The 27248-nt window shown below is 38.9% G+C and overlaps 2 protein-coding genes across 12 annotated transcripts in view; one reads left to right on the forward strand and one right to left on the reverse strand.

Moving 5' to 3' along the window:
- The window catches only part of ARFGEF1 (ADP ribosylation factor guanine nucleotide exchange factor 1), a 94631-nt gene extending 77284 nt beyond the window's left edge, over positions 1 to 17347 (forward strand). For all 3 annotated transcript variants that reach the window (XM_005240921.4, XM_055799361.1, XM_055799359.1), the window contains exons 27-39: positions 45 to 217; positions 1187 to 1347; positions 1989 to 2119; positions 3214 to 3343; positions 4349 to 4484; positions 4572 to 4710; positions 9532 to 9601; positions 11639 to 11768; positions 12415 to 12554; positions 12851 to 13019; positions 13976 to 14114; positions 15063 to 15180; positions 15898 to 17347. In XM_005240921.4, coding sequence (XP_005240978.1) covers positions 45 to 217; positions 1187 to 1347; positions 1989 to 2119; positions 3214 to 3343; positions 4349 to 4484; positions 4572 to 4710; positions 9532 to 9601; positions 11639 to 11768; positions 12415 to 12554; positions 12851 to 13019; positions 13976 to 14114; positions 15063 to 15180; positions 15898 to 16062 — 1801 coding nt within the window. In that variant the 3' untranslated portion in view covers positions 16063 to 17347. The remainder of the gene's footprint in view (positions 1 to 44; positions 218 to 1186; positions 1348 to 1988; positions 2120 to 3213; positions 3344 to 4348; positions 4485 to 4571; positions 4711 to 9531; positions 9602 to 11638; positions 11769 to 12414; positions 12555 to 12850; positions 13020 to 13975; positions 14115 to 15062; positions 15181 to 15897) is intronic.
- Positions 17348 to 19592: 2245 nt separating this feature from the next.
- CSPP1 (centrosome and spindle pole associated protein 1) overlaps positions 19593 to 27248 on the reverse strand; it is a 64115-nt gene continuing 56459 nt past the window's right edge. For all 9 annotated transcript variants that reach the window (XM_055799363.1, XM_055799362.1, XM_027791714.2 and 6 more), the window contains 3 exons: positions 25052 to 25161; positions 24715 to 24865; positions 19593 to 20420 (listed from right to left, as the gene is read on the reverse strand). In XM_055799363.1, the coding sequence (XP_055655338.1) occupies positions 20212 to 20420; positions 24715 to 24865; positions 25052 to 25161 (470 nt within the window). In that variant the 3' untranslated portion in view covers positions 19593 to 20211. The remainder of the gene's footprint in view (positions 20421 to 24714; positions 24866 to 25051; positions 25162 to 27248) is intronic.

Here is a 27248-nt window from a genome sequence, read left to right on the forward strand (position 1 = left end):
ATGTAATTTAGTTTGAACAATTATTGTTTGTTATCTTAATTTAGGTCTCCTACTATTCGAGACATGGTTGTACGGTGTATCGCACAGATGGTAAACTCCCAGGCTGCTAACATTCGTTCTGGCTGGAAAAACATTTTTTCAGTGTTTCATCTGGCAGCCTCAGATCAGGATGAAAGTATAGTGGAACTTGCATTCCAGACTACAGGACACATTGTCAGTGAGTACTGATGACATTCAGGTGTCATGAAAGTGTATGTGACTTCAGAGACTGATTTATCTGTTGGCTTTACAGCCTGCATAGTAAAGCCCACTTCATGCTTTAGAACCAGTATCTTACACTTTTCAACCCATCCTCTGGGGAAATACTTAGGAAAATAATTCAGTAAGATGATAGTTAATCTGTCTTCCTTTGTGCCTTTAAAAAAATTTATCTGTAGCTTTCCATAGTAAAACAAGTCAAGCCTTAGCTAATTTTACTTTTATGTGTACGTTTTCATTTAATAATTTTATATTTTTTCCCCCAGAAAAAAAAATGTGTAGCCATTTTACCCTTTTGTTGCTTGCCTGCCTTTTTCCTTGTTTCTGGATTGTGCTTGTCTACAGCCCTGTTCAGGAGAAAGTGCTGAGCTAGGTGGCACTAGCATTTATTTTTTTTCTCTTCCCATTCTAATCTAGATCCTCATGCTTTAAGCGCCACAAGGGATCTCTTTATTCTGTCTCAGCCTCTGCAAGTTCCTAAAACTGTTTCAGCATTGATGAAGAATGTTTTTCACCTCGAAAGTGTGGCTGTTTAAAATCGGGGCAATAAGACCCTATTGCTGAGGGAAGTCCTTTTGCAGATGTAACTCCACGCTTTGTGTAGCCCTCTTAAGCTCTGACCATACAGACTAATGCTAAGCAGTAAGGGTATTGCTCTCTTTTTGCCGAACTGTTAACATTTCCCCCCTACAGACTAGATGCTACCACAGCTTGTTTTAGACACTTACTACTGTCGAAATAAATGCCCTTTAGGTGAGGTGATTTTTTTGTTATTGTTGAGCATTTGTTTTTTTATTACTACTCAAGCATTTGACAGCACCAGTCAATGAACCAGTCTCTCATGAATTCTATTACAGTCAGTTTATATTACAATTAATAGATTTTAAAGCATGACACTTCTTTTCTTTTGTCCACACTTTTCTCCCAGCAATTGTGTTTGAAAAACACTTCCCAGCAACTATAGATTCTTTCCAGGATGCAGTAAAGTGCTTGTCTGAATTTGCCTGCAATGCAGCATTTCCAGATACTAGTATGGAAGCGATCCGCCTCATTCGCCACTGTGCAAAATACGTATCTGATAGACCTCAGGTATAGTCTGTATTAACTAAATTATAAGTGCTTTAATCAATAGTGCTTTTAGAAGGAAAACAAGATTGTGCTAACCTTATTTGTTTCCCTTCAGGTTTCAGAGATTAATGAGACGTGTACTTTATTCAGAAGCAATAGGAGTATAAAATTCCACGAGCTTTGAAAATGCCAGCAGTTCGTTTATTTTATTTTACTTTTTAATTTTATTCCCCCACCCACCCATCCCCATCCACGCAGTTCAGCTGGTGGCTAGCTTTCCTAAGAGCTGCTGGAAATCATCAGCTTATCTCAGGATCTGCTGTCCACTGAGGGTAACGGCGTAAGCAAAAATGCTTGATATCCTCAAAATGTTACGGTAGATCCTCACTTTCGGTGCTGTCTCTGTAAAAAGAGAGTAAAAGACTCACACTGAACTGCAAGCAAAACCTGATGCTTGAATGTATCATCTCATTTATTCTTTTAGTTTGTTTTTCTAGTTTATTTTTCATGACCTACTAAGAATTACTTTGAAAAACACTTCACCTGCTCAGTATTATCTTGATTGCCAGCTCTCCTGAAGCATCAGGGTGTGATACTAGCATAGCAGAGATTGTTATGTACAGTCCAAATGACTCTGTATAACCTTCTGTTTTCTTCTAAAGGCGTTCAAGGAATACACGAGTGATGATATGAATGTAGCTCCCGAAGACAGAGTGTGGGTGCGAGGATGGTTCCCTATTCTGTTTGAGTTGTCCTGTATCATCAATAGATGCAAATTAGATGTAAGAACCAGGTAACAATCAGTATTTGTAATTCAAATTTTAAAAGGCTTACTTTATACTTTTAAAATAGAAATGACTCTTCTTAGTAAATGTAACTGTCATAAAATGACTTACATATTTAATTTGGGTGATACCACTGTGGGAACACCAGACTTTTCAAAACACCTTTTTAATAGATGCTGGAATGTAGAAATCACATCTGCATTCTTTACATAGGAAATTTATATCTTCCATTACAATAAATAATGAAGTTACATGGTTGTAATTGCATTATATTAAATAGATAAGTATTGCATTTCTTCAAAGTTGAATATTCTAATAATGCCTGTTTAGGATTTACAGCCATGAAATGACAAGAACTATTTAAATAGTTCATTTGAAAATAAGTTAAGGCTTAAATAAATTAAAATTAACAGTGACTGTTTCACATTTATTATAGAACCTGTAAACTATTTAAAACAGCTCAGCTGAACTTAAAATCAGATGCAATGGAGGCATTTTCTGTATAGAGCACAGTAAGATGCAGAAGTTAACTTCTGATCTTCCTAACATATAGCAAGCAAGCATTATTTTAACATGGAAGGTCAACTCTAAATGGTCAATATGCATTAAATCCCTCCCTTTCTTTTTAAATAAAGTATTACATGGGATGAATATTCAAATCTTTATTCTTCCAGTGGCAATATTGATCCTCTGTATTCATTAGTAAATATAAATGTATGATGTTTAATTTCATGAAAGATGCCCCCATTGCATATTCCATTTTAGTGTGCATCTGGACTCCCTTTATAGCTAATAAAGATTAATACTTGCTTCTAGATCTTTTTACTTCATACCTGGAAATACTTGTTCCTTTATTTCTGTGGTCCTTTGTGAAGAAGTTGTTTTAATTTGACATTACCACAGTTCTCAAAAGTATTTTCAGGCTATACCCTGTGGCTTCTAAGTGCTTTTTAAATAAGCTGATTTTCTACTTAATTTTTGTGTACTAGTGATCAATGTATAATGTTCTTGACAATATTTGAGTTTGTTACTGCTGTTGCAGTTTGACCTAGTACATGTCTTTTTGTAACTCTTAATATATGTTGTTCGTTCTTCATTTCAGGGGCTTAACAGTAATGTTTGAAATAATGAAGACATACGGCCATACTTACGAGAAACACTGGTGGCAAGATTTGTTTCGGATTGTCTTCAGGATATTTGACAACATGAAACTGCCAGAACAGCAGACTGAGGTGAAAAAAGTGGGGGAAGATAATTTACCAGAGATCTATATTTGCAGTGGAAAACTTGATTAGTAATATAGCTTATCAAGTGATGTAAGGCAAACATCAAAACTTTGACCTTTTTTGCTCATTTTATTAGCATTCTGTTGGAGGTGTTGTCACTTCTATCATTTTTCATAAACCATGTATGTAAAAGGCCTAGTAGTTTACACTATGAACAACAGAAGAAAGCATAAAATGCAACTTATCTAGAGTTTGTAAGAAGAACTGCAGCTTTTACATGTGATGTCTGGAATCTGAGACATACATGACTTCATGGCAGCACGCTCAGTGGAATGAGGCTTGTGATCAGCAGTGAAGTCACAGTTAGAAGAAATAAGTTCTACTAGTTCAAAACTTTTTGATGACCAACAAACAGACAAACAAATCCCCAGAATAGCACTGTGCTTTCACTGCAGCCTTTTGACTAGCCAAACAGGTTTTGACCTGCCAAACCAGCACCAGGTACTGTCCTTACAAGGAGGTGAAACAGAAGTGAGCTTACTAATGTAAACTGTGTAAATTACTAATATTAGAAGTTCGATCGCAACTGTCAGCTATTTGGGAGGCTCTGTGTGAGTATTTGTAGAAGGGCATCTTACTCTCTTAAGTTTTTATCACTTGGAAAATATGTAGAGGAAACACGGAAAACTTAGTTTGGTGTTAAACTATTGAGCTAGGGTTAGACGCTATGTTTAATGTCAAACTCAGTATCTCATAATGGTAAGTGCTTGTCAGTCCTGTAATCTTGTCTCTGAGAATAGTTGTTTGTCTGTTTCTGTAGGTTTTTAAACCTGCCAGTTAGCAAAGCTTAAGTTGGGGCTCCAAGTTGTGGGGGTTTTGAGATATAGAAAGGAATTGTATGTCACTATAAAGCATTTCAAATTGAGTAAATACATATATCTGCCTGCTTGCAAAGATGTGTATCCTAAAAGTTTTACCTCAAAGTTGTCATTTTTTGTTTTCTCCTCCTAGAAAGCTGAATGGATGACAACTACTTGCAACCATGCACTTTATGCAATATGTGATGTATTTACGCAGTATTTAGAAGTACTTAGTGATGTTCTTTTGGATGATATATTTGCACAGCTGTACTGGTGTGTGCAGCAAGGTAGGACTGTACCAAGTTATGTTAAACAATGTTAACATTTTACTGTGCTGAATGTGAATAAACAAATGCACTGTTTGTCTTTTCCAGACAATGAACAACTGGCACGATCTGGTACAAACTGTTTGGAGAATGTTGTCATCCTAAATGGTGAAAAGTTTACCCTAGAAATCTGGGATAAAACTTGTACTTGCATGCTGGATATTTTCAAAACTACAATCCCTCATGCGTAAGATGACTGTTAATATTTATACTTTGTAAAATAATGTAGTTAAGTTGACTTACTGATTTCTAACTGTTCGATATCTAATAAGTGGGGTGAACAAAAAGCTGTGTGGACTAAATAGAAGCAGACTTTCTTGGAGCATACTGATAAATTAAGTGATAGATACACTACTTTTGTGTTGTAAATGATAAGCTGTTACAAACTAGAAATACTATATGGGAGATAAGAAAAAACCCAAAAAACAACAACAACAACAAAAAAAAACCAATCCAAAACCTGTAAGCTGATTCAGCTTTAAAATGTTGGGGTTTCTGAGAAGTAGTATCTGATTTTTTTGGTCATTTTCTTTTTGTAATAGAAGAATGCTATTGATAGGCAGACTTTGCAACTTGTAATTACATGTGAAGAAGCTTTTTCCAGATAATACTAAAACAGAGTAACAGTCTTACAGATTTAAGTCTCTGTGGTTGATGTTTAGCTTCCATCATATGTTTTTATGGATCCTAATCTTTTTATGAAAATTATCGTGTATATTTGGTAACTGTCTTTCCCTTTGTGTTACAACTCTATGTGAAATTCCTTGCAACAAGGCTGTACTGTTCCCGAGTAGTTTGATACACGTACATGTCATAGAGCAGAATAACAAGAAATCACATCCAACATTATACCAAAGATGAGTTTTTATCCCATACCCTATGAACGCTGAGGTGAAACACTGCTTGTTTTCAAATCTAATAGTCTTAATGTTGAACTGTTGTATTATTACTTGTCCTATGTCTGTCAACTAGTTCATACTCTTTGCTTCTATGTATCGCCTAGTTCAGGCCTGAAGAAAACCGAAGCAAAATGGAACCTTCTGCACATCAGTCTTTCCTTAATTTTAGTTATGTATCAGGTAGCACTGTAAGAGAGCTTCATTCATGCTTAAAAGATAAGTTAATCCATCTGTCACTATCTCACCTACTTTTGTATGTGAGTAGGTAAGAATTAATTGCATCTAGAATATAATACTAAAATAAAGCTGAAACATCTGGGCGCTAGCAAGATTTTTTTTTTTTCACATTTCAGTAACTGCCAAAAATAAAATTATAAACCAAATTTATGGATGTAAAAGTCCAACTGAATTAGCCCTAACTTACTATCTCTTATACTTGGAAAGACTTTGAAGTGATATTCACTAGCAGAACATTTGCTTTGGTTTCCACATTATGATCAAAACTTAGGTTGAATATTTAGCAACCCTTCTAGAGCAACATTTTGAATATCTTAATATTTAGACACATTCAGATTATTCTTGTTGCCTTTAGCTATATCTGATTTCAAATATGTGCATTATTCCCTTTGATGTTTATGGCACATTGGCTTTTCAAATGAGTTGTTTTTCTGAGGAGGGTATCAGACTCCATAGATTTCTGTTCCTTCTCATCTGTTTTTTTACCTTTCTGTGCCTTCTTTGAGAACTTTAATTATATTATTCTTTTCTACATTTCTTGGAGGTTTCCAACTTTTGCAGAGTAAAGTAAATGTTACTTGGATTTTACACGAGTACCTTGAGCATAGGTAATCAGTCTCCTTTCCCATGGTGAAGGTATGCCTGCTCTTTTCCAAACAATTGTTGGGTGACACAAAACTGCTGAAAACAGTCTTTTCACTTTGACCATATTTGACTAAAGGTGAAGCTTTTTAGATGGGTAAGAAAAAATCATAAAAATATACAGGTATTCATTCGTATTTTTAATGGAGATTTTGTACTCCGAGTTTTTTTCCTTCTCTTTGAGTCCTAGAAAGATACTTCTCTCTTTTTATGGGATCTGGTTCTTTTTCTGTGACTTCTGGTTTGGCTGGCACTACATATTTATATTTCTTAGTCCCTCTAGTTGTCTTGTTTTGGTGGTGGAGCTTTTCCTGCCCTCCCAGCCTTTTTTTTTTTTTTTTTTTTCTTTTGGCAACACTGTTTTTATACCCAGCTTGTTGTGGAGGGTGCCCCAGTACCTGGAGAAGGCGGCAAATGCTCCTTTTACCTTTGTTTTCCCATGCCTGGAAGTAACATTGGAAGTTAATGTTGAAATGAAGGCAGACCAATCACACAGTGGTATAGATGAAAGTGTTATGGGCAAGTGCTTTATTGCTAAATGACGAAATAGAATCTCTGGAGTGTAAGGTGTCTTCTGGCAGAGATTAATCTGATCACATAGGATTGCATCTGTCCTTTTTTAACATTCATACGAAATGTCTTCCAGGTATTGTGTAACTAACTCCTTCAATTTAAGACTGGCAGCATTGGCTGCAGGAGTTCTTAGTTGCAGTACTAGCCTCTGCTGGTTCTTGGCAAGTTACCTTTTTGCAAAAAGAGGTGATCATAGTATTTCCTTGTTTGGAAAACTTAGTACTAGAATATTTACTCGGCTACTAACTTCAGCAGAGATTACTTACTAAAAAAACCAAAACTGTGTACTCAAGCTTCCACAAAATCATTGAGGTTTTGATAGCTGAAGTTACTAACACAGGATCACACAGAATGGGCGAGGTTGGAAGGGGCCCTGGAAGTGGTCTGTTTCAACCCCGCTGCTCAAGCGTGGCCACTCAGAGCCATGTTTCCCCAGGACCATGTCTTGGCTTTTGAATATCTCCAAGGAGGGAAGCTCCACAGCCTCCTTGGGCAACCTGTGCCAGTGCTTGGTCACCCCCAGTGAAAAAGTGATTTCTGATGTTCAGAGGGAACTTTCTGTCTTTCATTCTCTGTGCGTTGCCACTGGTGCAACACTGGGCACCACTGGAAAGAGCCTGGCTCTCTCCTCTTTGCACCCTCCCATCCAGGATTTATATACATTGATGAGATCCCCCTGACCCTTCTCTTCTCCAGGCTGAACAGTCCCAGCTCTCTTGGCCTCTTCTCATAGGAGAGATGCTCCAGTGCCTTCATCATCTTCGTGGCCTTTTGCTGGACTCTCTCCAACATGTCCATGTCTCTCTCTCATACTGGGGAGCCCAGGACTGGATGCAGTGCTCAGCAGGGAGGGCAGGATCACCTCCCTCTACCTGCTGGCAGTTCTCCTAATGCAGCCCAGGATACCATTTGCTTTCTTTGCAAGCAAGGGCACGTTACTGACTCATGTCCAACCTGATGTCCACCAGCACCCCCAGGGCCTTCTCTGCCAAGCAGCTTTCCAGCTGGGTGGCCCACAGCATACTGGTGCCTGGGGTTGTTCCTCCCCAGGGGGAAGGGCTTTGCACTTCCACTTGTTGAACCTCTTTGGGGTCCTGTCGGCCCATTTCTCCAGTCTGTTGAGGTTCCTCTGGGTGGTAGCATGACCCTCTGGTGTATCAGCCACTCCTCCCACTTTCTTGTTATCTGCAAACTTGCTGAGGGTCCACTCTGTCCCGTCATCCAGATCATTAATGAAGATGTTGAACAGAAATGGACCAGTACTGATCCCTGGGGTACACTGCTCGTTACTGGCCTCCAACTAGACTTTATGCCCCTGGTCACCACCCTCCTGGCTTGGTTGTTCAGCCAGCTTTCAGTCCACCTCACTGTTTGCTCATCCAGCCCATACTTCATTAGCTCATTTTAATAGTTTGTTTGATTTTTTTTTTCCATTCTGTTTATAAATCTTTTTAAATAGACATTTTCCAAAGCCTTATGAGAGCAAGGTTTGGCTTGCTGGCACTGAGGAAGCCAGGGTGAATGGCCTCTTGTCCTCAGGAAATTCAGGAGTTAGAATTGGTTCCTTAGACAAATTACAATAATCTGGCCTCTCTTGGCTCATAATGGCTCATTCTTCCATTACATCCTTGGGCAGATGGAAGACTTCGTAGCCCAAAATCAATTACACTGTATTTAACAACCTCTAATGCAGAAATAATTCACAGTTTGTGTTCTGGTAGCTTTCAAGAATCAGTTCAGTTCTCTGCTTTACTTTATTTGCTGTCTCATTGCATGCCTCCAGATTTTTGTATTTTCTTGTCTACAGTTTGTCATCTTAGTTATATGAAGAGCAGTGATATGTTAATTTAGAATCCTTAACACAATGAGAAAGATCTCATTTAGCATAGGCACAGATGTCCATCAAGCCTTGCCTCACAGAGATTGAGGATACATAGTTTGAGATCTTAGCAACAACAAAAACTTTAATCTTACTTTGTAGCAATAGAGTTGATAGAACAAGAGATGATGGGGCCACTTAGGTTATTTAATCCCATTTCCCCCATATCTTGGCAGACACAGACAGCCGCAACAAGTTACAACTAATGTAGAAATTTTTTAGTGCTCAAGGCAAAGATACTCAGGACAGCAACATGCTATAGGAAAACAGCAGGGAAGAGATCAGAAGTCTTGTCAGTGACTTACTACTTCATAACAGCAATGAATCCTAAGTGGAAGTAGAACCACAAAGCTGAAGCACAGCCCAAACAGAGAATGCAAAACATCTCCAGACGTTCATGCTGATTTGTCCTGGGGTAGATTCATTCCTGACTCCAGGTAAAGCTTAAGGCAGTGCGAGAGAGCAAGGCAAAATCCGTTATTTCTGAGAAAAATTAGGCCACCTCCACATAATCCAGTCGTCCATTCAAGGCAATTGGTAGAAACGTTGGAAGTACAAAACCCACAATTTTCAATATGTGTGAAAGAAGAAAATGTATACTTAAAATTGAAATGAGTTTATTAATTTATGGAAGTATCTATATCCAACTCTTTTTTGGGGTTTGGCTTCCATTAAATTAAAAAAAACACCCCACCATACTGAAGTTGACTTCTTAGGATATTGGTTCTGATCTGTATTTCAGACTTCCTAAATTTGGTACTGGTTTTGTGTTTTCAAGGTTGCTGACTTGGCGACCAACCAGTGGGGAGTTTGGCTCTGGATCTCCCTCTGATACAAAAGAAAAACTGGTAAGCTGCTGAAATAAAAACTATTTTAAAAGCTTGCAAAAGTTTGGTACAAATATGTTGTGATGTAGAATAAGTAAAAAGTGTACTTTGTTTAAACCCATTTTTCAGTTTTGATTTACTTGAAAAAGTTTTTTCCAGCTAAAGTGCTATTTAATGTTTAAAAATAGCAAGGAATTAATTGAGAAAGAGAAATATATATTTGTTTGCAGTGAAGTTGGCTTCTGGGAGTTGCCTGTAGGTCGTTCTCTGCGTATGATAGAAGTAATGTCCTGTGCCTAGTATGTCTCTGTAATACTGTATTTAACGTTTGAGTTGTTTCCTGGTTTTGTGGGGTTTGTTTCATTTTGCTCAATATTGTCTTTGATACATTGACATGATGAGAAAATGCTGGAGGTGGAAGGACTGTCATATAAAAATTGTTCATGGGTATGGTCTCAAATGAGTTCTGCTACGAGAGACTGACTCCCTCCATTTAGCTTTATGGGGTGTTAAACATAATTTGCTTGCAACAGAGTGTAGATGTTTTCGGTGGCCAGTTCTCATTATACAGGTGTTTTATATCCATGTGACAATGTGTTTTCTATATCGACTCATTTGTAGTGGTTTCGTGTATAAAGCGTTTGATCTAACAGTGTTGGCTACGTTTTTGATCCATTTATGTTGAATATAATAACATGCACAAATGGCCGATATATTAAATGTCTTAGTCATTAATAAATTGAAAGCTCTTTTCTCTTTGAAATAGTTCAACATTAATGTTTTTTAAAATCTTCTTTTACTTCAGTGTAAAAAGACACTTTACAACTTCAAAATGAACAGAACTTGTATAATAAATGTTAAAGGAAATATATTTTGGATCCTTTCTTTTGGTAGGATAAAATTTTTGCAGGCTTTAAGTATTTCCATCTAACTTTTCTTCAGGTAGTTAAATTATAATGAAGCATTCTACTATCTATAGACATAATAGCTATTAAAAATATATTTATTAGAGATGAAGACGTTGTTTATTTACTGGTATGAGAAGTTGATATGTTCTTTATAGGAAGTGTATGTGCAGACTTAAATCTTGCTAGCCACGCAATGTAGGGAATTAATGTGTTGTCTCCAGTGGCACTTCTGGAATATATATGCCAATAGAAGTGCTGGGCTATTGAAAGGGACAGTAATCACTACATATGCCCTCTTTCAATGAGTGCTTTCTGAAATGAAAACAATAGGTATTATCATTGATTTTAATACTTTACATTCAACTGATCAAGAAGGAAGATATTTATTAAAAAATAAAACAAAAACCCAACAATTCATCTTCCAAAGTCATTGAGTTCTAGCTCACAAGATAAAACAATGTAACATGGGGAATCAGAACACATTGCAGAAGTCTGCTGAAGCAGCTCTGGCGAGAGGATTTAAAATGAAAGCATTTTCCTTGATATGCATATATTCTCCTTCGTTTTACTCTGATAAATTCCTATAGCACCTACAGACATGTTAGTAGGAGCTTATAATTCAGAACGTTCAAGGGGGTAAATGCAAGTAAAGATTAAGGCTTGATGATACCTCATACTGTTTGGACTTGTCTTTTAGGAACTGTGTGTTAGCATTTTCACCCATTATAAAAAGAATGCAAGTTCTTACAGAAGCTGTTAGAGGTTTTTGTTGTAAATCAGGGGTAGATACTGCATTTCCCAGTACTGAAACCTTGCAGCAAACCTCATACGCTTGAACTGGTAAAAGTCAAACTGACTGTTGGCTGACATACTAAATGCTTGGATGGCATACAAAAACACCTGTGTGCAAAGTACTAGTCGTTGACTTTGCTGTGTAATTAAGTATTTGTTGCTTGTTGATTTTTCAGTGCTTTCTTAGTAGGGCATCTTCTTAGCACATCTTTTGTGAATGCTGGTATTAAATATGACCAAAATGAATGAAAAAGTGTAGTGTTGAAACAGTAAATGTCTTAAGGTATAAAGAGCACAATACTATCAACAATTAGCTTGCAGAAATTATCTGTAATTTTTTTTTTTGCCTTTTTTTCAGGATACAATATCACAGAAGTCAGTGGATATTCATGATTCTGTTCAGCCTAGATCTTCAGATGGACGTCCATATCAACCCAGCATAGGGCCCACAGTAGGTGAAGAAATAAGCAAAACCAGGCCAACAGCAAGTACGTGTTTAGTAGTGATTTGGCATTTTATATATATTAAGAGTAGTATTCAGCAGATGTCTGATACCTTTAGTTATAGCCCCAGCTATAACTTCAGAAACGTGATGTGAGGAGAACTATACTGGTTAAAGTTTTGTCTTCATGCAGTATGACAGAATTCTGTTGGTCTCTTGTGGGTCCACATCTTTCACCTGTGCTTTAAAAATCTAGAATTCAGCTGCTAACTTGCAGGCTTTTTAGCCAAAGTAAAATACTAAGAATAGTACTCACCTTATAATGCTATGTAAATAAGTAATATTTTTTTTTCTTAAGAGCAAGGTTCTTTCTGTGCAGAATGCAACTGAAGCAATAGCGGGGCGGGGGGGGGAAGTGTATTTAGGCTGATTTGAAGAGAACATATCAAATCCTTAAGGTACTTGGGGAAAGTTATGTGTTGGTGCTTAAAATGCTCATGTCTGGTGGTAATAGTAGACCTGGTATCAGTCCTGGTTTTAGAAGAGTAATTCAGATGGGTGGATTCCAGACTTGATTTATGAACGTGCTTGAAGTTAAGCTGTTCTTCAGCTTACCCCCAAAATAGCTCAAAAAAGAGACAGGTGTTGCAGTTCTTTATTAACAAGCAATTTTCTTTTTCTTCTCTTTAAAGAATTTCCAGAACAGAAGTTATTTGCTGCTCTTTTGATCAAATGTGTTGTACAACTGGAACTCATTCAGACTATCGACAATATTGTGTTCTTCCCAGCAACTAGCAAAAAAGAAGATGCAGAGAATCTAGCAGCAGCACAAGTAAGTAGAACTGATAGGTATCTTTTTTTCTGATTTTTTTCAGCCCTATTGGATTTAACAGCTTATATCTTGCGTTAAATTGCATTTGCTGTGCTGGGGCAGCACACCGTGGAGATTAAAACATGTATTGTTCAAAGGGATTTATGTAACTGGGATGTGAACACAACTGTTAATACATTTTTAAGTTTCGGTACGAGTAAAGATGAAAACAGGGTAGGATTGAGTTATGACTGGAGCTTGCTGAAGACAATTGTGAATTTTTACTTGCAATCTTTTCCTGTTTTTTTTTAAAACAGAGAGATGCAGTAGACTTCGATGTGCATGTGGATACACAAGATCAAGGAATGTATCGTTTTCTAACATCACAGCAGCTTTTTAAACTTCTGGATTGTCTGCTGGAATCTCACAGATTTGCTAAAGCATTTAATTCCAACAATGAACAAAGAACTGCCCTCTGGAAAGCGGGTGAGTCAGTCACCTTGGAGAAATATTTTGCAAGAATGTGTCAGCGTGCTTTGAATTAACCCAAAAATAGGTGAAACGTACTTCGATGTTGAATGTAAAATTGAGTGTCAGCCTTTAACTTTATACCCTAGAATCCCTAAGGGGAGGAGACCTCATCTGTGCAGGTGCAAATATCTTTTTCATGTCCTCACATTTAAGGTTTCACTGGGTTACAGCTGCCAAGCTGATCCCTGGCTGTGGGTGCAAGTCCCGTGCTTGGAGGCTGCAGGCACAAAACCTGAAGACTTGTTAGCGGGGTTTGTTTTACCTACCAGAGTATAAGTGAAAAATATGTCATTTTCTGAAAAAAAACCAGATGAAAAACGGACTCTCAATAGCGTTGTGTTTAATCTGTTCCTTGCACCAAAGTTGGCTGTATTAATATTTTTAACGGTCACTGCATACTGTGAAGATGCAGCAGGCTGGTTTGTGCATTGATGTATGCATACACAGAACCACTTCAGCTTGGCTGAGGTAGTATTCGTATTTACGGGTATGCTTTTGGCTAGTATGGCTCGTCACTAGCAAAACTGAGTTTAATTATACAGTAACAGCCTTGGAAACAATAATATTGTAGACATTTTTATCAAAAACAAACAATAAAGCACTACAGATATACACCTGAGGCAAAATGGTCCATTGTTCGGGTGGTTAGAATGCACTTTTATCATACACCCAGGTTTCACATCTACTTTACTTGGAAGCATCTATAAAAATAGGTGCCAAACACAGTTGTGGCGTATATACGTGGGTTAATTTTTAGCAGGACTCCATTGTACTAAATGCTGTGAGAAGTTAATTACATAAGGGGGTTCTTCTGTCTATATGCAGAAGATGTTTGGAAGGAGAAGTGGGGAACTGTAAGGAAAAATGTCAGATGAAACACAAATCTGAATGGATGCTTGGAATTTCTCTAGGTTTCAAAGGCAAATCAAAGCCTAATCTTCTGAAACAGGAGACTAGTAGTCTTGCCTGTGGATTGCGCATTCTGTTCCGTATGTACATGGATGAAAGCCGTACCAGTGCATGGGAGGAAGTCCAGCAGAGGCTACTAAAGTAAGGTCCATGTGGCTGAACCCGTTGATGTTATTTCTGACGTGAAAGAATGTTTGTTTTTATTTAAAAGGATAGACCACCTCTGTTTGCAGTAAACTTCTAGAGCCAACACAGTATGGTGGTAGTCACAGCTCCCATTAAGAGGTTTTATGTTGTGTGTAGAGCACTCTGCCTCCAGCTACTAATACTGCGTCTGCTTTTTGTACTCATTACACGTTTTGCAGAAGAGAACAAAGGTTTTGTCACCTTTTTTGGTAGCATGTGGGTAGGTGGGGGCTTGTTCCAGCTCCTTCTTAAAAAGAAAAGCAACTAGCAACCCTGCTTTTTTCTTGCAGATATTTTAGGGAGCTGGTGCTTGTTCTCATCTGCAGAAATGAGCGCTGGGCTTAAGAAGCCTGTGGGCATACAGAAGCTTTTGGCTTTTTGGTTATTCATTACTGTGAATACCAAGGTTCACCTGAAAGTTTTTAGGTTACAAAGTTGTTTAAGCAAGTGTTGGAATAATAGAGGGCTTAAAACCAGGGCAGTAACAGTTTTTTAACAGTGTTTAACAGTGTTTTAAGGTTTACAGACCAGGGAGCAGAACTGCAAACTACCTGGTTGCATCAGCATGAGATTACTTTTTATAGTCTACATATCATTTTGTCGTATGCGTTTTAGTACCTCTCAAAGAGCACTTGATACATTTTAAATATGTGTACGAACAGCACGATCATGTTTTGTCAATATATTGAATAGTGAAGTCCTGGGACACTGGTTTTGAGTTGAACAAGATTACTGCTTTCTACTGCTAATGAGGCTTGCAGTAGCTTTCATAAGGCGATGCTGTTCTACACCAGGACTCTGCAGTGGTATAGTTGCAAAGCCGAAGGTCTTTCTCTGCAGCAGAGCTCAAAATAAAATGTTAGTTACTAGTTAGTTACTAGTTTTTGTGTCTTTCCTCTTCAGTGTCTGCAGTGAGGCTCTGAGTTATTTCCTCACTCTTACATCAGAAAGTCATCGGGAAGCCTGGACTAATCTGTTACTCTTATTTTTGACTAAAGTCCTGAAGATAAGTGATGAAAGGGTAAGTAACTGTTTGGAATGTTATTTAAGATGACGTTTACAGGTAAGTAGTTCCAGACCGGTTCGTCACAGTTACACGTTTGACTTTAAAAGCTCCTGCTGCTCTGTAGACACGCTTTGTTGAGGGAATGTGCATCGAAATACCGACAGTAGTAATGCACAGTGAGGGTGCAGTGAGTGATAAAATAAAACGTGTCTGAGAAAATGTAAAAGATACTGAAATCCTTTACAAGTATGTGTTAAGTTGCTCTTACCCCTCTCCTGCTGAGGTAGGGGATTAGTGGCTGATATTTTATTCAAAGAAACAACTCCTGTTTCTGTTTCCAGTCCTGCGTGTATAGCACCTTGACCTTCTCCAAAGCAATTCTGCAGTAAATAAATCCATATTTAGATCTCCCTGTAACAAAACTTGGCTGAAATACCAAGTGAAAGAGGCCAAGTACAACAAAAAAACTTGACTGATAAGAAAACCTCTTCCTCTTGCAGAATAAGCATTAGCAAGGAGCTGTGTGTAGCCAGTGAGCATCTGTCAGAGTACAAGCTGTCTGAGCCTTGTTCTAGCACTGGCTAGCTTCAGTTAGAAAGATGTTTCTACTTGTCACTTCATGGGTTGGTTTCTCACCTTGACTTGGGAGAGTATTTATAATTCTTCACTTGGAACACGCTTTCTGAGCTGTATTGATGCATAATAGAACAATTTCTTCTGTTTTCTCCTCAGTTCAAGGCTCACGCCTCGTTCTACTATCCGCTGTTGTGTGAAATTATGCAGTTTGACCTTATTCCTGAACTTCGAGCTGTTCTGCGAAGGTTTTTCCTGCGGATTGGTGTTGTTTTTCAAATATCCCAACCACCAGAGCAAGAGTCTGGAATAAGCAAGCAGTAGCAGATAGTGACTGAGTATTGCTCCGTTTAAAAGTTTATATTCCTCAGCTAAATCAAAGGACCAGGTAGCTGAGCCATTCTGTCTGGATATCCATAAAAATGATTTCTTTGTATGGCAATGTGTATCCAAGGGTTAACGGTACAGATGCTTACAACTGTAATTAAGGCTTGCAACACTCCAGTCCCTTTATTTCCTGATGGATTATCTCTATCGGTTTCTCTACCTGGCTCATGCTGAGCACAGAGCCAGTTTTTAGCACAGTCCTCTGGTCAGCATGGGCTGCAATATCCTTTACTGTCCTAGACAGCAGTATAGCAACAGATGTTTATGGCGGGTGTGAAAGTAAAAAGTACCCAAAGAACTATATATGTAAAGGTTTGAGCTTCTGCAAGAAGTACAACTCAGGAGAGCTGTATTTTGAAGGATAAAATGTTTATAGTGAAAAGAAAATGGAGATTATTGTTCATGGTAAAAGATATTTAGCAACTATGTCTGATATTCTAAGATTTTTGCACACTCAGGCTGTCTGAGACATTGGTAATCATCCTTCTGTGAAAAATGTACAGAGATGCAGGTCTGTAATATAAACTCTTTAACACTATACAGTTCTTCCTGAATTGTTTTATTTCTGTATTATTGATTTGCTGAAAACCCATAACAACTTCATTGTTTACCAAATGCACTAGAAGTTTGGGTTTTATTTTTCGGGGTTGTGATTTTTTTCCTTTTTTTTTTTCTTTTTTTTTTTTTTTTTTTTGGTTTTGTTGTAGCCCAGAAGTTAGTGTTGCTGACTTTTGTCAAGAACAGAGGTAGAAATATCACAACTGACATAACTACCTGTAATATACTTGTTTTAGGGCTTTTAAATATAATGAGCCATTGAAATGATGATCCTTCAAGGACTGGAACTTGAATCACTGCAAACAAGTCTAGGTTGTGTCTGCTGTCAGATGTTTTTTGTTTGATGTAGATTTCACTCTTATGTACAGAATTTAATGTGGAATATATTCAAGTAACAAATCTGGCATGGTTTGGGGATGGTTAAATTTATTGGAAACTTATTCATACTGTGAATTGTGCTCTGATGGTTAAAAGACAAGATTGTCAAGCATTCTGTATTACAATGGATGTAGAAATTTTTTTCAGATGGGCAAAATGTATATGGTACAGATATGTAAAGTTTTCTATGTAAAAAAAATTCTGTACAACTTTCTGTACAATATTTGGTTCTCATCTGGCATATTCTAATCAGGTTATAGGTCAATAAAGTTTTTGAACTCTTTCATCAGTGCAATCAAAACCAGTCTAATCCACAGCTACTTGTTTTACAGTTTCCTTTGCCGCCTCTCATGTTCTCATTTCAAAGGAACAGACCCCAGCCCTCGGGGGGGCCAAAAGGTGGGTGCCTTGCAGTTGACTAGGATGCGTCTTCTCACTGTTCGGCAAATACAGGGTGAAAAAGAACGGTAAGTTTAAAAAACCAGGGAAAAAAGGAAGAGTAAAAGTGCTTGTAAGTGGACTAGACAAATGAACCCTGTAGTGCTGCACAGATAGGAACTAAAATACTGTGTTTTGCTTTCTGGGGATTAAAATATTAATACAAGTATTAATATAAAACAGACTTCCAGAATAAGGGTGGGTGAGAGAGGGAGGCTGGGATTATGGTTCATCTGGCTGCTGACTCGGAATACATCAGCCAGCTAAGCCTTGTCAGCATCTTTGAGCTTGTAAGTAAAAGCGGAATTGGATTGTGCTCCAGTGTGTTCCCACAAAACTCACGACAAGCAAAGGGGAAAAGGGGAGAAGCGTGAAGGCTGTGAAAGGGAATGAGGAATTAATTCCTCACAGAGGAATTAATCTCCCTGTAGCTGTTCACAGCAGGCCTCAAAAATAAGTGCTAAGTGGTTCAACAAAATAGCTATGGAAGAGACAGTGATGGGAATTAAACGGCACGACCCGTAACTAGTTTTCTTATAATGTTAATTGGGGTGGAACAAAACCAAATTGCAGTTATCGAAGTCAGAAAAGGAACAACTGAGGTGATTTTAATTACAATGGTACAGCCTTTCCTCTTGGGCTGTGTTTTATTTTCTTCAGTTTGTTGTGTAACATTTAAATCTTGAACCACCATAGCAGGCTTGGCCTGAGGTCTTTCTTGCCTGTTTGACAGTGATCAGTAATAATTGTTAAAGTATAGTGTGTGTGTGTGTGTGTGTCCTACTGACGCTGTAATTTCCCCCGTGCCTGTGGCAAAGTGTTACCTGGTGTTCCTGGTTACAGCCAGGTCTGTGTCTGTTACCCATGGGTCTGCCTGCATCCCTTCGCAACGTCTGCGTTCAGGATTCAGCGTTCAGTAGTAGCGAGTACAATCGATTATCTAAAATGTGTGGTAGATTGGGGTTTGTTTGGCGGGGTTTTTGTTTTGAACCTTGCTCTGCTCCATTGCTCTGTTGTGTACTTCTACTGAGCAATGACTTTTTTACAGCACGACCACCTCACACCTTACGGGGTTTGTTGCTTGCGTGGAAAAGGCCTAATAGCTGTTGAGTCTTGGCTCATCGGCCCCTCGACCCCTGTTCTCATCGTTGCTTTTCTGTAGCTTTAGCTCCCACACCCCCAGAACCGCACTGGCTGGGCTCTGGGGGCCAGCTTCAACTTGCAGCTCCACCGAACGAACGCTCACGTCTGTGGCAGTTCTCACAAAGGAAGGGCTGGGAGCAGGAGGTGGGCTCTATTTGAGTCAGCTCAGCCTTGAGCTCAGGACTGTGGTTTGCAGCTGCAACTCACCATTTTTGAAAAAAAATTACAATTTAGGAAGGCTGGCAGGAATGCCCTGGCTGCAGCTGAACTTTAGATATGGAGAGAAAGCCAACGGAAAGATGTGAAGGACCAAGATGATCCTGAATAGCAGCCGGGGTAGCAGAGGGAGGAGAGCGGTGCAGAGGGAAATTCACGGTGCTAAATGCTGCGGAGCAGCCAGGCTGGAGCAAGTACAGCGCTTTCAGGTCACTGCAGAGGTGAAGGAAGCAACTTAAAGCGGGGGCGGGGCAGTGTCCTAGGCTTCAACTGGAGGAATCAAATGCCAGCTTGGGAAGGTTGGTGATGTTTACAAAAATTCCGGCCATTAAGCCAGCCTCATTTTTTAGGATAATGCTAATATATGCTTCTGTGGGGGGGTAATCAAAGTTCAGGGAATAAAGGAAAACTATATACGCTACTAGATGAGGAAGAAAGTTCTGTATGTCGCCTGGCATCAGTACAGTGGATCTACCCCAAAGCTCAACGTGTGAAGGAACAGGGAAGAGCCATCAGAGACAAGGGAAAGGCTGGCAGGTGACAGAGGGAAAAGTATGAAATACATGAGGGGGGCTGTGGCATGAGAGGCTCCGTGGCAGGATGGTATTATAAAACATTTTCACCTTAGCTGCTTAAAACTGCCGCTGGGAACATTAGTATTCCTTGATGGTCTAGTTTGTTCATGAGTAAACATCAGCTGAAGCAAATGATAAATTAAGAAAACTGAAGTCTGCTTTCACATTCTTAGTAACAAAATAATTTATTAACTCTTAAATCGGAACCATAAATTAAATATATGCAACGCTATCTGTATTTCCAGCACATAACAGGTTAGGGAACATAAGAGACACCGCTAATAGTAATTTTTTCATGAAACTGCTGAGCTTTCATGCAGGATAGCAATCATTACTGTATGAAAAGCAAGTGCCCTTTGCCAAGGTATCTACTCTTTTGGTAAAAGCTTTCACTCACAGCAGAGGTCCATTTTCTCTTATTTCCAGCCAGTTTTGGAGTTTGGCTATAAACAAAGCTAAAAATTTAAATTTATTTACTATCAAATTCACACACACACGTGCACGCTGGTTTTGTGGTAAGTCCAGCTCTGCACCTTTTCTAGAAGTTTCAGCCTCAAAAATGGCCAAGCTATTCCTCTGCTTCCTACATTATGTGCTGTACAATATCCCTGCTCTACGTCTTCGCACTGCAGCTTCTCTTACTTTCTTATTGCTACTTCAAATGACACATACAGCCCCACGCTCTGCGTTGTATCACACGCTCCCTGGAAGAGACCCTGGAAAGTGCAGTAGTGCCGACCGGCCCCTGCTCTGCTGCGAGGCACCGCGGGTTCCCGTGTCAGCCGTGTGCTGTTGAGAGGCCTTGCCAGCTGAGCGGCAGCAGGCTCTCAGGTGAGATTTTTGCTGGGTTTGACTGTTCCACCACGAACCTCTGGAAAGTCTCTGAAGTTCCTGGTCGCAGCCAGGGCTCTGTTGCAACTGTGTCAACAGAACCGCACCGTCTGCCGGTGTTGGGTGGAATCTGATTCCAAAGGTCATCTGCTTCTCCTAAGGAAACACCACCACAATGCACATGTTAAAGGAGACAAAAGCTTATCACGTTTTACTGCAACATTCTGAACAGGCTTCTTTGTCTGCAATAAATGCATAAAATGCTTTTAAATTACATTTGTTTCTACTTCACACAAATCTTTTATGTTCTGGGGAACTGGGCCCGTCTCGAGTCAACAGCTAAAGACTCCAAGTCTTTGATGTCTAATGCCAACAGCCCCTCCCCCTGCCAGACCAGTAAGAGGGCAATACAGGAAACATGGATGGACGTGGCAGAAGGTTCTTGCTTTCCCAAAGCCTCTCGTTACAGGGAGAAGTCAAATCTGTCAGTGCATATATACATAGGAAACGCGTGTAAAAATAAGGTTATTAAATTACAGTGTTACGGCTAAGCACTCTTACACAGACAGTCTCTTACTCAGGAGAGAACTTGGGAAGAATTATTTCAACATGCGAACAGTGCAAATGCGAGCAAGTCTGTACATCACAGCCTGGCATAGCTAGTAACCTCAGCACAATGTTGTCCTGAAATGTGCACCGGGTAAATCGTCATCTGCCAGAAACAAACCAAACCACACCAAAACAAACTAATGAAAAAAACCCAACAAACCAGAATGGAACGGCCTTGCCTTTGAACTTGGGGTCACTCTCATGCTGAACTCTGCTATTGTTTCAATTCAGTCAGCAATCATACATACCTGATAAAATGTTTAGTGTAGATTATATTTATTTATATATATATAAACAGATAATTATGTTGTTTGATAAACAAATACAACTGTATCATTTCTTTGTGCTGTTTGTTCTTTGGATTCACAACATTTAATTTTTACCTATATAAACAAAAAAAATAACCCCCAAACCTATGACTGAAAATTGCAATGCTTTCCTTGCTAAAGCTGAGTCATGTAAGTGAGGTGGTTCTGGTTTGCTGGGGTTTTTTTAAGCTAGGCAGAAAAATGTTGGAAGACTGGATTTAAAAAAAATCCAACAATTTTTGCAGAAACATACTAATTCCAGTAAAACATAACAGAATTGTCTATTATTTAGTGATGCAATATTTCATTCAACCAATTCATATGTGTCATGTAATTTTAAGTATTTGGATCATTTTTCCAAACTTCAGGGGTTTGTTCTGGAATAAAATGACAACTTTTAAAAATTGTATTTTGAACAAAAGCTTCTCTGAAGCTTCTCATGAAAACTTTAAAGTTGATGCTTTAAGCATGGGTGCGAGGCCCCAGGTCCTGCAGAAGCAGCAGCCAGGTGCACAGACCTGGAGGGAAGGACAGAAACCGCCCAAACCCACAGACACTGGGAGCGAAGGCTCAGTTTTCCTCTTCGTGCCTAAGGCAAGATGCAGGTTCTAAAACACAACGCTGAATTCTTTTTGTTCAAAAAGAACTTGGCAGTGAATCTGCTAGTTCTTGTCACATCATACAGACAGCGATGTGATCATCCTCCAAGCCTTCTCACGCTTCTGCAACACTGAAAATGTAAACAGACCTCCCCCCCCGGCCCCCGGCAGGGCCTGTCACCTCCTTTGCTTGAGGCTGGTATAAAGCTGGCAGAGCAAACCTCTGTCTCATAAATCCTGGGTCACATGAACTCTCCTGGGGGTTAGAACCCGCAGTGCTTACACACGAGTTATGGTGGGGTTAACAACAGTACATGGCAGGAAAAGTAATACCTAAAGAAAATTAATTTTCTCTTTGCTAGCTTTTCTAAGAGACTCTATTTAGAAATAATAGAAATAAGGTAATGTACTTGTTTAGAGACAAGCAAAACCCTGTACTTCGAGGCCAGAAGGCTGCACTTCCCTGAGTTAAACTATGACTCCCTTCAAAGACAAAGCCCTTGGATTTTCCAGCGGTCAGAGGTAAGACCATAGTGCACGTCGCTGCATCAGACTCATCTGGTGCTGCTTTTGGAAAGCACAGCAGATCAGCTACAGTGCAAAACTTGCTCCGTCACGGATTTCAACTCTTTGCCTATTCCATAAAAAACCAAACTGTTCTTAATTAGGCTACTTCTGAAGAATTTTCTTTGGAGTTGCCACTTGATAATTCAGTTTGCATCTGGAGGCTGGGGATAAGCAGATCTCTTTCCTTTGCATGAAATACTGATTTAGAAATTCAGTGGCGTCTGGACTCCCGCTAAACACTGATTCCCGCTCACCTGCTCCTAGATGAGAACACACACTTTCAGCTCCCTGGAGCGGATATTGGTGTTCATCTTGGGTGAGCCTGCACTCGCCAGGCTCCAGCATTCCTTTACTTAAAGGCACAGAGGAACGCCTAAAAAGTCTCAAGCGATTTAGGCAACTTCTCTTACATACAGCAGGGTCTCCAGCCACGTATCTAATGTGCTCAAAGCTGCGCAGATTCTCTTCTGTACTGAGTCTGCTCCCGTTTTACACAGTTAGGAACATGCGTGCATTGCCCACTGGAGAAAGCAGCTGCTGGCTTGCAAGGACTTCATCATCCAAACTACTCACCAAGTCTATGTTGACGGGAATGCGGGCTTTTTTGGATGGGTGAAAACAGAGGCGGCCTGGATCCAACATGCACTAACTTTCCAATTAAAACAAGTCTAGGGTGGCTTTAGGATTCCTACATCAGTGCCATAAAGCAAAGTGAACTACTGTGAATAAATCCTCCTTACCACACCAACAGGATCAGCTCTTTAAAATTTATCAAAGCCTGTAAATTTAAAAGAAAGATAACCAGTTAAGAGTTCCTTAGATACATATTTGACAGAGTTGCTTTCTCCCAGCAGTGTCTCTGAGGGTGGAGGACAAATAACAGTCCTAGCTGTTAGGAAAGCAAGAGGATGCCACAAGGGTTCTATCAAACTGCTAGGGAACAGGACTGAAAAACACTTGGCTTCACCTTTTTTTTCTTCTTTTTTTTTTTCTTTTTTTTTTTTTGGTAATGTCACAAAGTACAAGGAAGGAACAGGAGTGCAGGCAGCAGTGCAGCCCTAACGACCCCAAGTGGCACATATGCCAAGGATGAGTGATGGTCCCCATGTGTTCCAAAGAACAAGCTACAGACAGACACATAAATATATATACACACACAGATACGCAAAAATTAGATATCTAAAGGCTGAAGCCCTGCAGACCATAACAAACAGACGGCAAACAAAAAGTGTAGCTCACATGATATGAGGTAAAATTACAAAAGAGGTGAGATGGAACAAGGGCAGAGAAGTAGTAAAAGAAGTTCACATCGCAAAGATGTTTGGGTGGAGTAAAACTAGTAAAGCATTTGTTTAGATTATAGAATAAATTAATATGAACGGGTTTGGTTGTGGGTTTTTTAGTGACTTAAAAAAACCCCACAGTTAAACGGCTAAAACAAACACCAAAGAAAGGATGAAGTCTTGTAAGAGTACCCATAGCAACAGATTCAGAAAAACTGTCAGCATCTGTATTCTCATTAAGTTTGTAAGAAGGATACTGATACTGTAATTGCCTAGACAGCATAGCAACCGCCTCCTACAAAAAGGGAGACTTCAGACTCATATGAAAGAATCAATAGCACAAAGTGTATTAACTGGGTCATAATCCGTGTGAGAAATTAAAGGCCATTAATGGTGGCCATAATTAATACCTCATACACAAAGTGGATCTACATCAGGCAGGCAGGCAGCCTACAGAGAAGCTCTAAGGTAACTCCCAGAGTTCGATGTACGATATGGTCACAAGACACAGCTAATAAATTCAAGCGCGTGTATACTGAAAGAGGTATCAATATCAACCTCAAATATTGAATGACCATTTGTGTTAACAAAGCAACAGAAAATCCAAATTAACTAGGAACTGAAGTACTTTATACACAGTTTTTTGGCATACCTTCACCCTGGTCAGACCACAGACAGCCGATTCCTAGGTATGCCGATGAACTCACACAGGGACCCCATCAACATTAATCTGCTGGGAGTTCCATTTCTTTGCACTACATTTTCAGACGTGCAGCTGGATACCCACATCTTACTGCTAGCACTGGCACAGCGCAGTATTACATGTGGTAGAGACAGGACAAGTATGAGTGGCTGATCAGACAGGAATTAGGGGATCTTTTTCTACTACCTTCCTCTCAACTTACTCAGAAAAGCTATGTTTAAGTTTGCTGGGGAACCTCTTGCCCCAGCTACGGAGCCCTATAAATAATTCCTGTGTTTAAGCCAGTTGCTCACTGTTCCAACTACAGGCATTCTGTTAATATTTGTTCCTTTAATTAATTACTTAGTATTCACCGCATCATCTCTGCTAGACAGAGCATACCTAAACAAGCAGATTTCTGCTGGAGCTCAGTCAGTCTGTGCAATCGTTCTTCGTTCTTGCCTTTCAACTGATCGGCATCAAGGCTGATGTTCGAGTGCAAAGAAAAGCTGTCAGGCTGCAGCCATGGTGTCTGGCTGGGTGGAACATCCTCCTGCAGAAAATCCAAAAATGCACAAATCCATCAGTTAAACAGCATCCTTTTTAAATGGGCAAATAGCTACGTACATGTACACTCTCAGTATCTGTATCATCTAACCACTAAGGAGCCACAGGAACTGTCTGACATTAGATCTGTGGCCCACCTTCGTACTTAAGCCAATCCAGTTATCATACATACAGCACACTCCAAAGCTTGCTGCTTTATTCGTCTTCTCTGCCTTGCTGAAGGTGGAAGCTGTGGTGATAAATTCACTTCTCCCAAGTCAGTAAATGCTTCCCCATTAACCCCTGGAAAAACAGGTGAAATCAGTTTCAAAGAAATCAAAATACTAGAGTGTTCAAACTTATTTATGTTTTGAAATGAGACAATATATTGTACTTTATTTAATCACAGGAATCAAAGGAATGTATTAATTAGGACACCTTGCATGAAGCCAGTGATAACCCAGATGCAGACAAAAGAACAAGGTACCACAACAGCAGCAAGGGATGAACTTCAAGCAAAGGCAAGGAATATTTTGAGATAACAAACAGATTTCTCTTACGTAGAGAACAAGGCATTTCACATCCTGCATATCCACCACCTACCTGACTTCACCATATCTTGTTTCTATCTAGTCCTTTCAAGAAAACGAGTACTCAAATGAGTACTTGAAAGAGAGAACACTGGGCAAATTGAAGACATAGAAAGATACAATCATGTCATAAATTATGTATGCAAATATGTTACATGGAATATCGAACATTAAATGGAATGATAATGTTACATGGAACATGATAATATAATCAATGCCTTAATCACATATCCTTAGGCATCTTAGGCTTTTAATGTAATGAAGTGTTAGAATCTTGTTTATAGAAAAATAAATAACTAAATAAATTTCTGTTCATAGTGAGGGGCTGGTTTATGCCTTTGCCACTGCTTGATCTAGACAGTGGGCTGTTTTCTAGTTCAGTCCCTCTGCCACCTCCAAGAACAGAGCCTCCCAGAAAAAGAAAGGACTCAGCTTAACAAAACCAGTACAGAATCCATTACCACCAATTACTCTGTGTGCCAACAAAGTCACCTTTCGGAAAGGCTCTTACTCTAGTATGACAGTAAGTTAAAAAAAAAAAAAAAAAAAGATAAATGTGTGTAAATATATATATACACACACACACACAGAGTACTGAACTATTCTGCAGCATTTGTCTGACATTAGGTAATATGACACTAAAAACAAATCACAACTGTGGAAATAAGTTTTTTCATTTCCTAGCAATTTGAAAATATAATTTAATGATATATTTTGTATCATTTATGAGTTTCTAAAGATCTTAAAATGAAATATTAAATGTAACAAACAATAATTGTGGTTGAAAACTTAAATACTTTCGTTTGAAAAATAAATTTGATTGATATCAAAAAAGTTAAGAGAAACGAAAGGGTTTTTAAAAATCCTTTCATGTTGCCAGTTGGTTTTTCCTCAGAAATAAAAATTTTATTCCCCTCTCCTATTTTCCCTCCCCCAGTTTCATTGGTTTCTCATGTTCTCATCACAAATGTTTAAAGTAAAAAAAATAAATCTAAAAGTGTAATTTTCAAATGGTATATGGCTAACAATCCACGTATCAGAATCCTAGTAACAATATCAGTTGAACTTCATTATATTCAAAATAGTGCTATTACTCAGAATACAAAAAATTGTTGTGAATTTATCACAACAAAGTACAAGCTAAAGAATAATTTATTTGTACCTTTAGTGTTTCATCAGTGCAAGATGCTACTTGTTCTTTAAGCATCTGTCACTCAGATACTGCTACACAGACATGCTTTCAAATCGCTGCATTAACACTAAGGAATTCTAGTGTTTCAAGTGAGGAAAAAAAAAAAAGTCTTTATTCCTAATTGCCTCAAATTTCTGAGTTCTAGGGGATAAAGACAAATCCATTTGTAATGCTGACATTATTACAAAATTGAGTGAGATTTTAAACCCATGTCAAAAAAACCCCACAAACAGAACAAAACAGAGGGCAGTGTTATGCTCTACTTATGAAATTAAAAACATTGTTACAATACACCACAAGTATTTCACAAGAGACCCTCAGACAATGTGAGCAGCACAATTCACAGAGAAGGGAGCCCATAGATAATGAGAGCTTTTATTTTTCATTTCAAGGATGGAAGTCACTAGATTCATATTCAGAATGTTAATAGCCATTTATAAAGCCCAAATAATGTAAAGAGTAACAAAGTTTTAGTTCGCACCTACAGCTCAGTATTGGGGAACATGTTTTTCACCATTGTCATAAACGATCCGGGGAAAAAAGAAAAAGAAAAGGGGATGAGTAGTATCATGAGTTAACTCCATCATCTCACTAAGCTGCAAGAATCA

Source organism: Falco peregrinus, chromosome 3 (assembly GCF_023634155.1).
Source record: "Falco peregrinus isolate bFalPer1 chromosome 3, bFalPer1.pri, whole genome shotgun sequence".
Classification (NCBI taxonomy): Eukaryota; Metazoa; Chordata; class Aves; order Falconiformes; family Falconidae; genus Falco; species Falco peregrinus.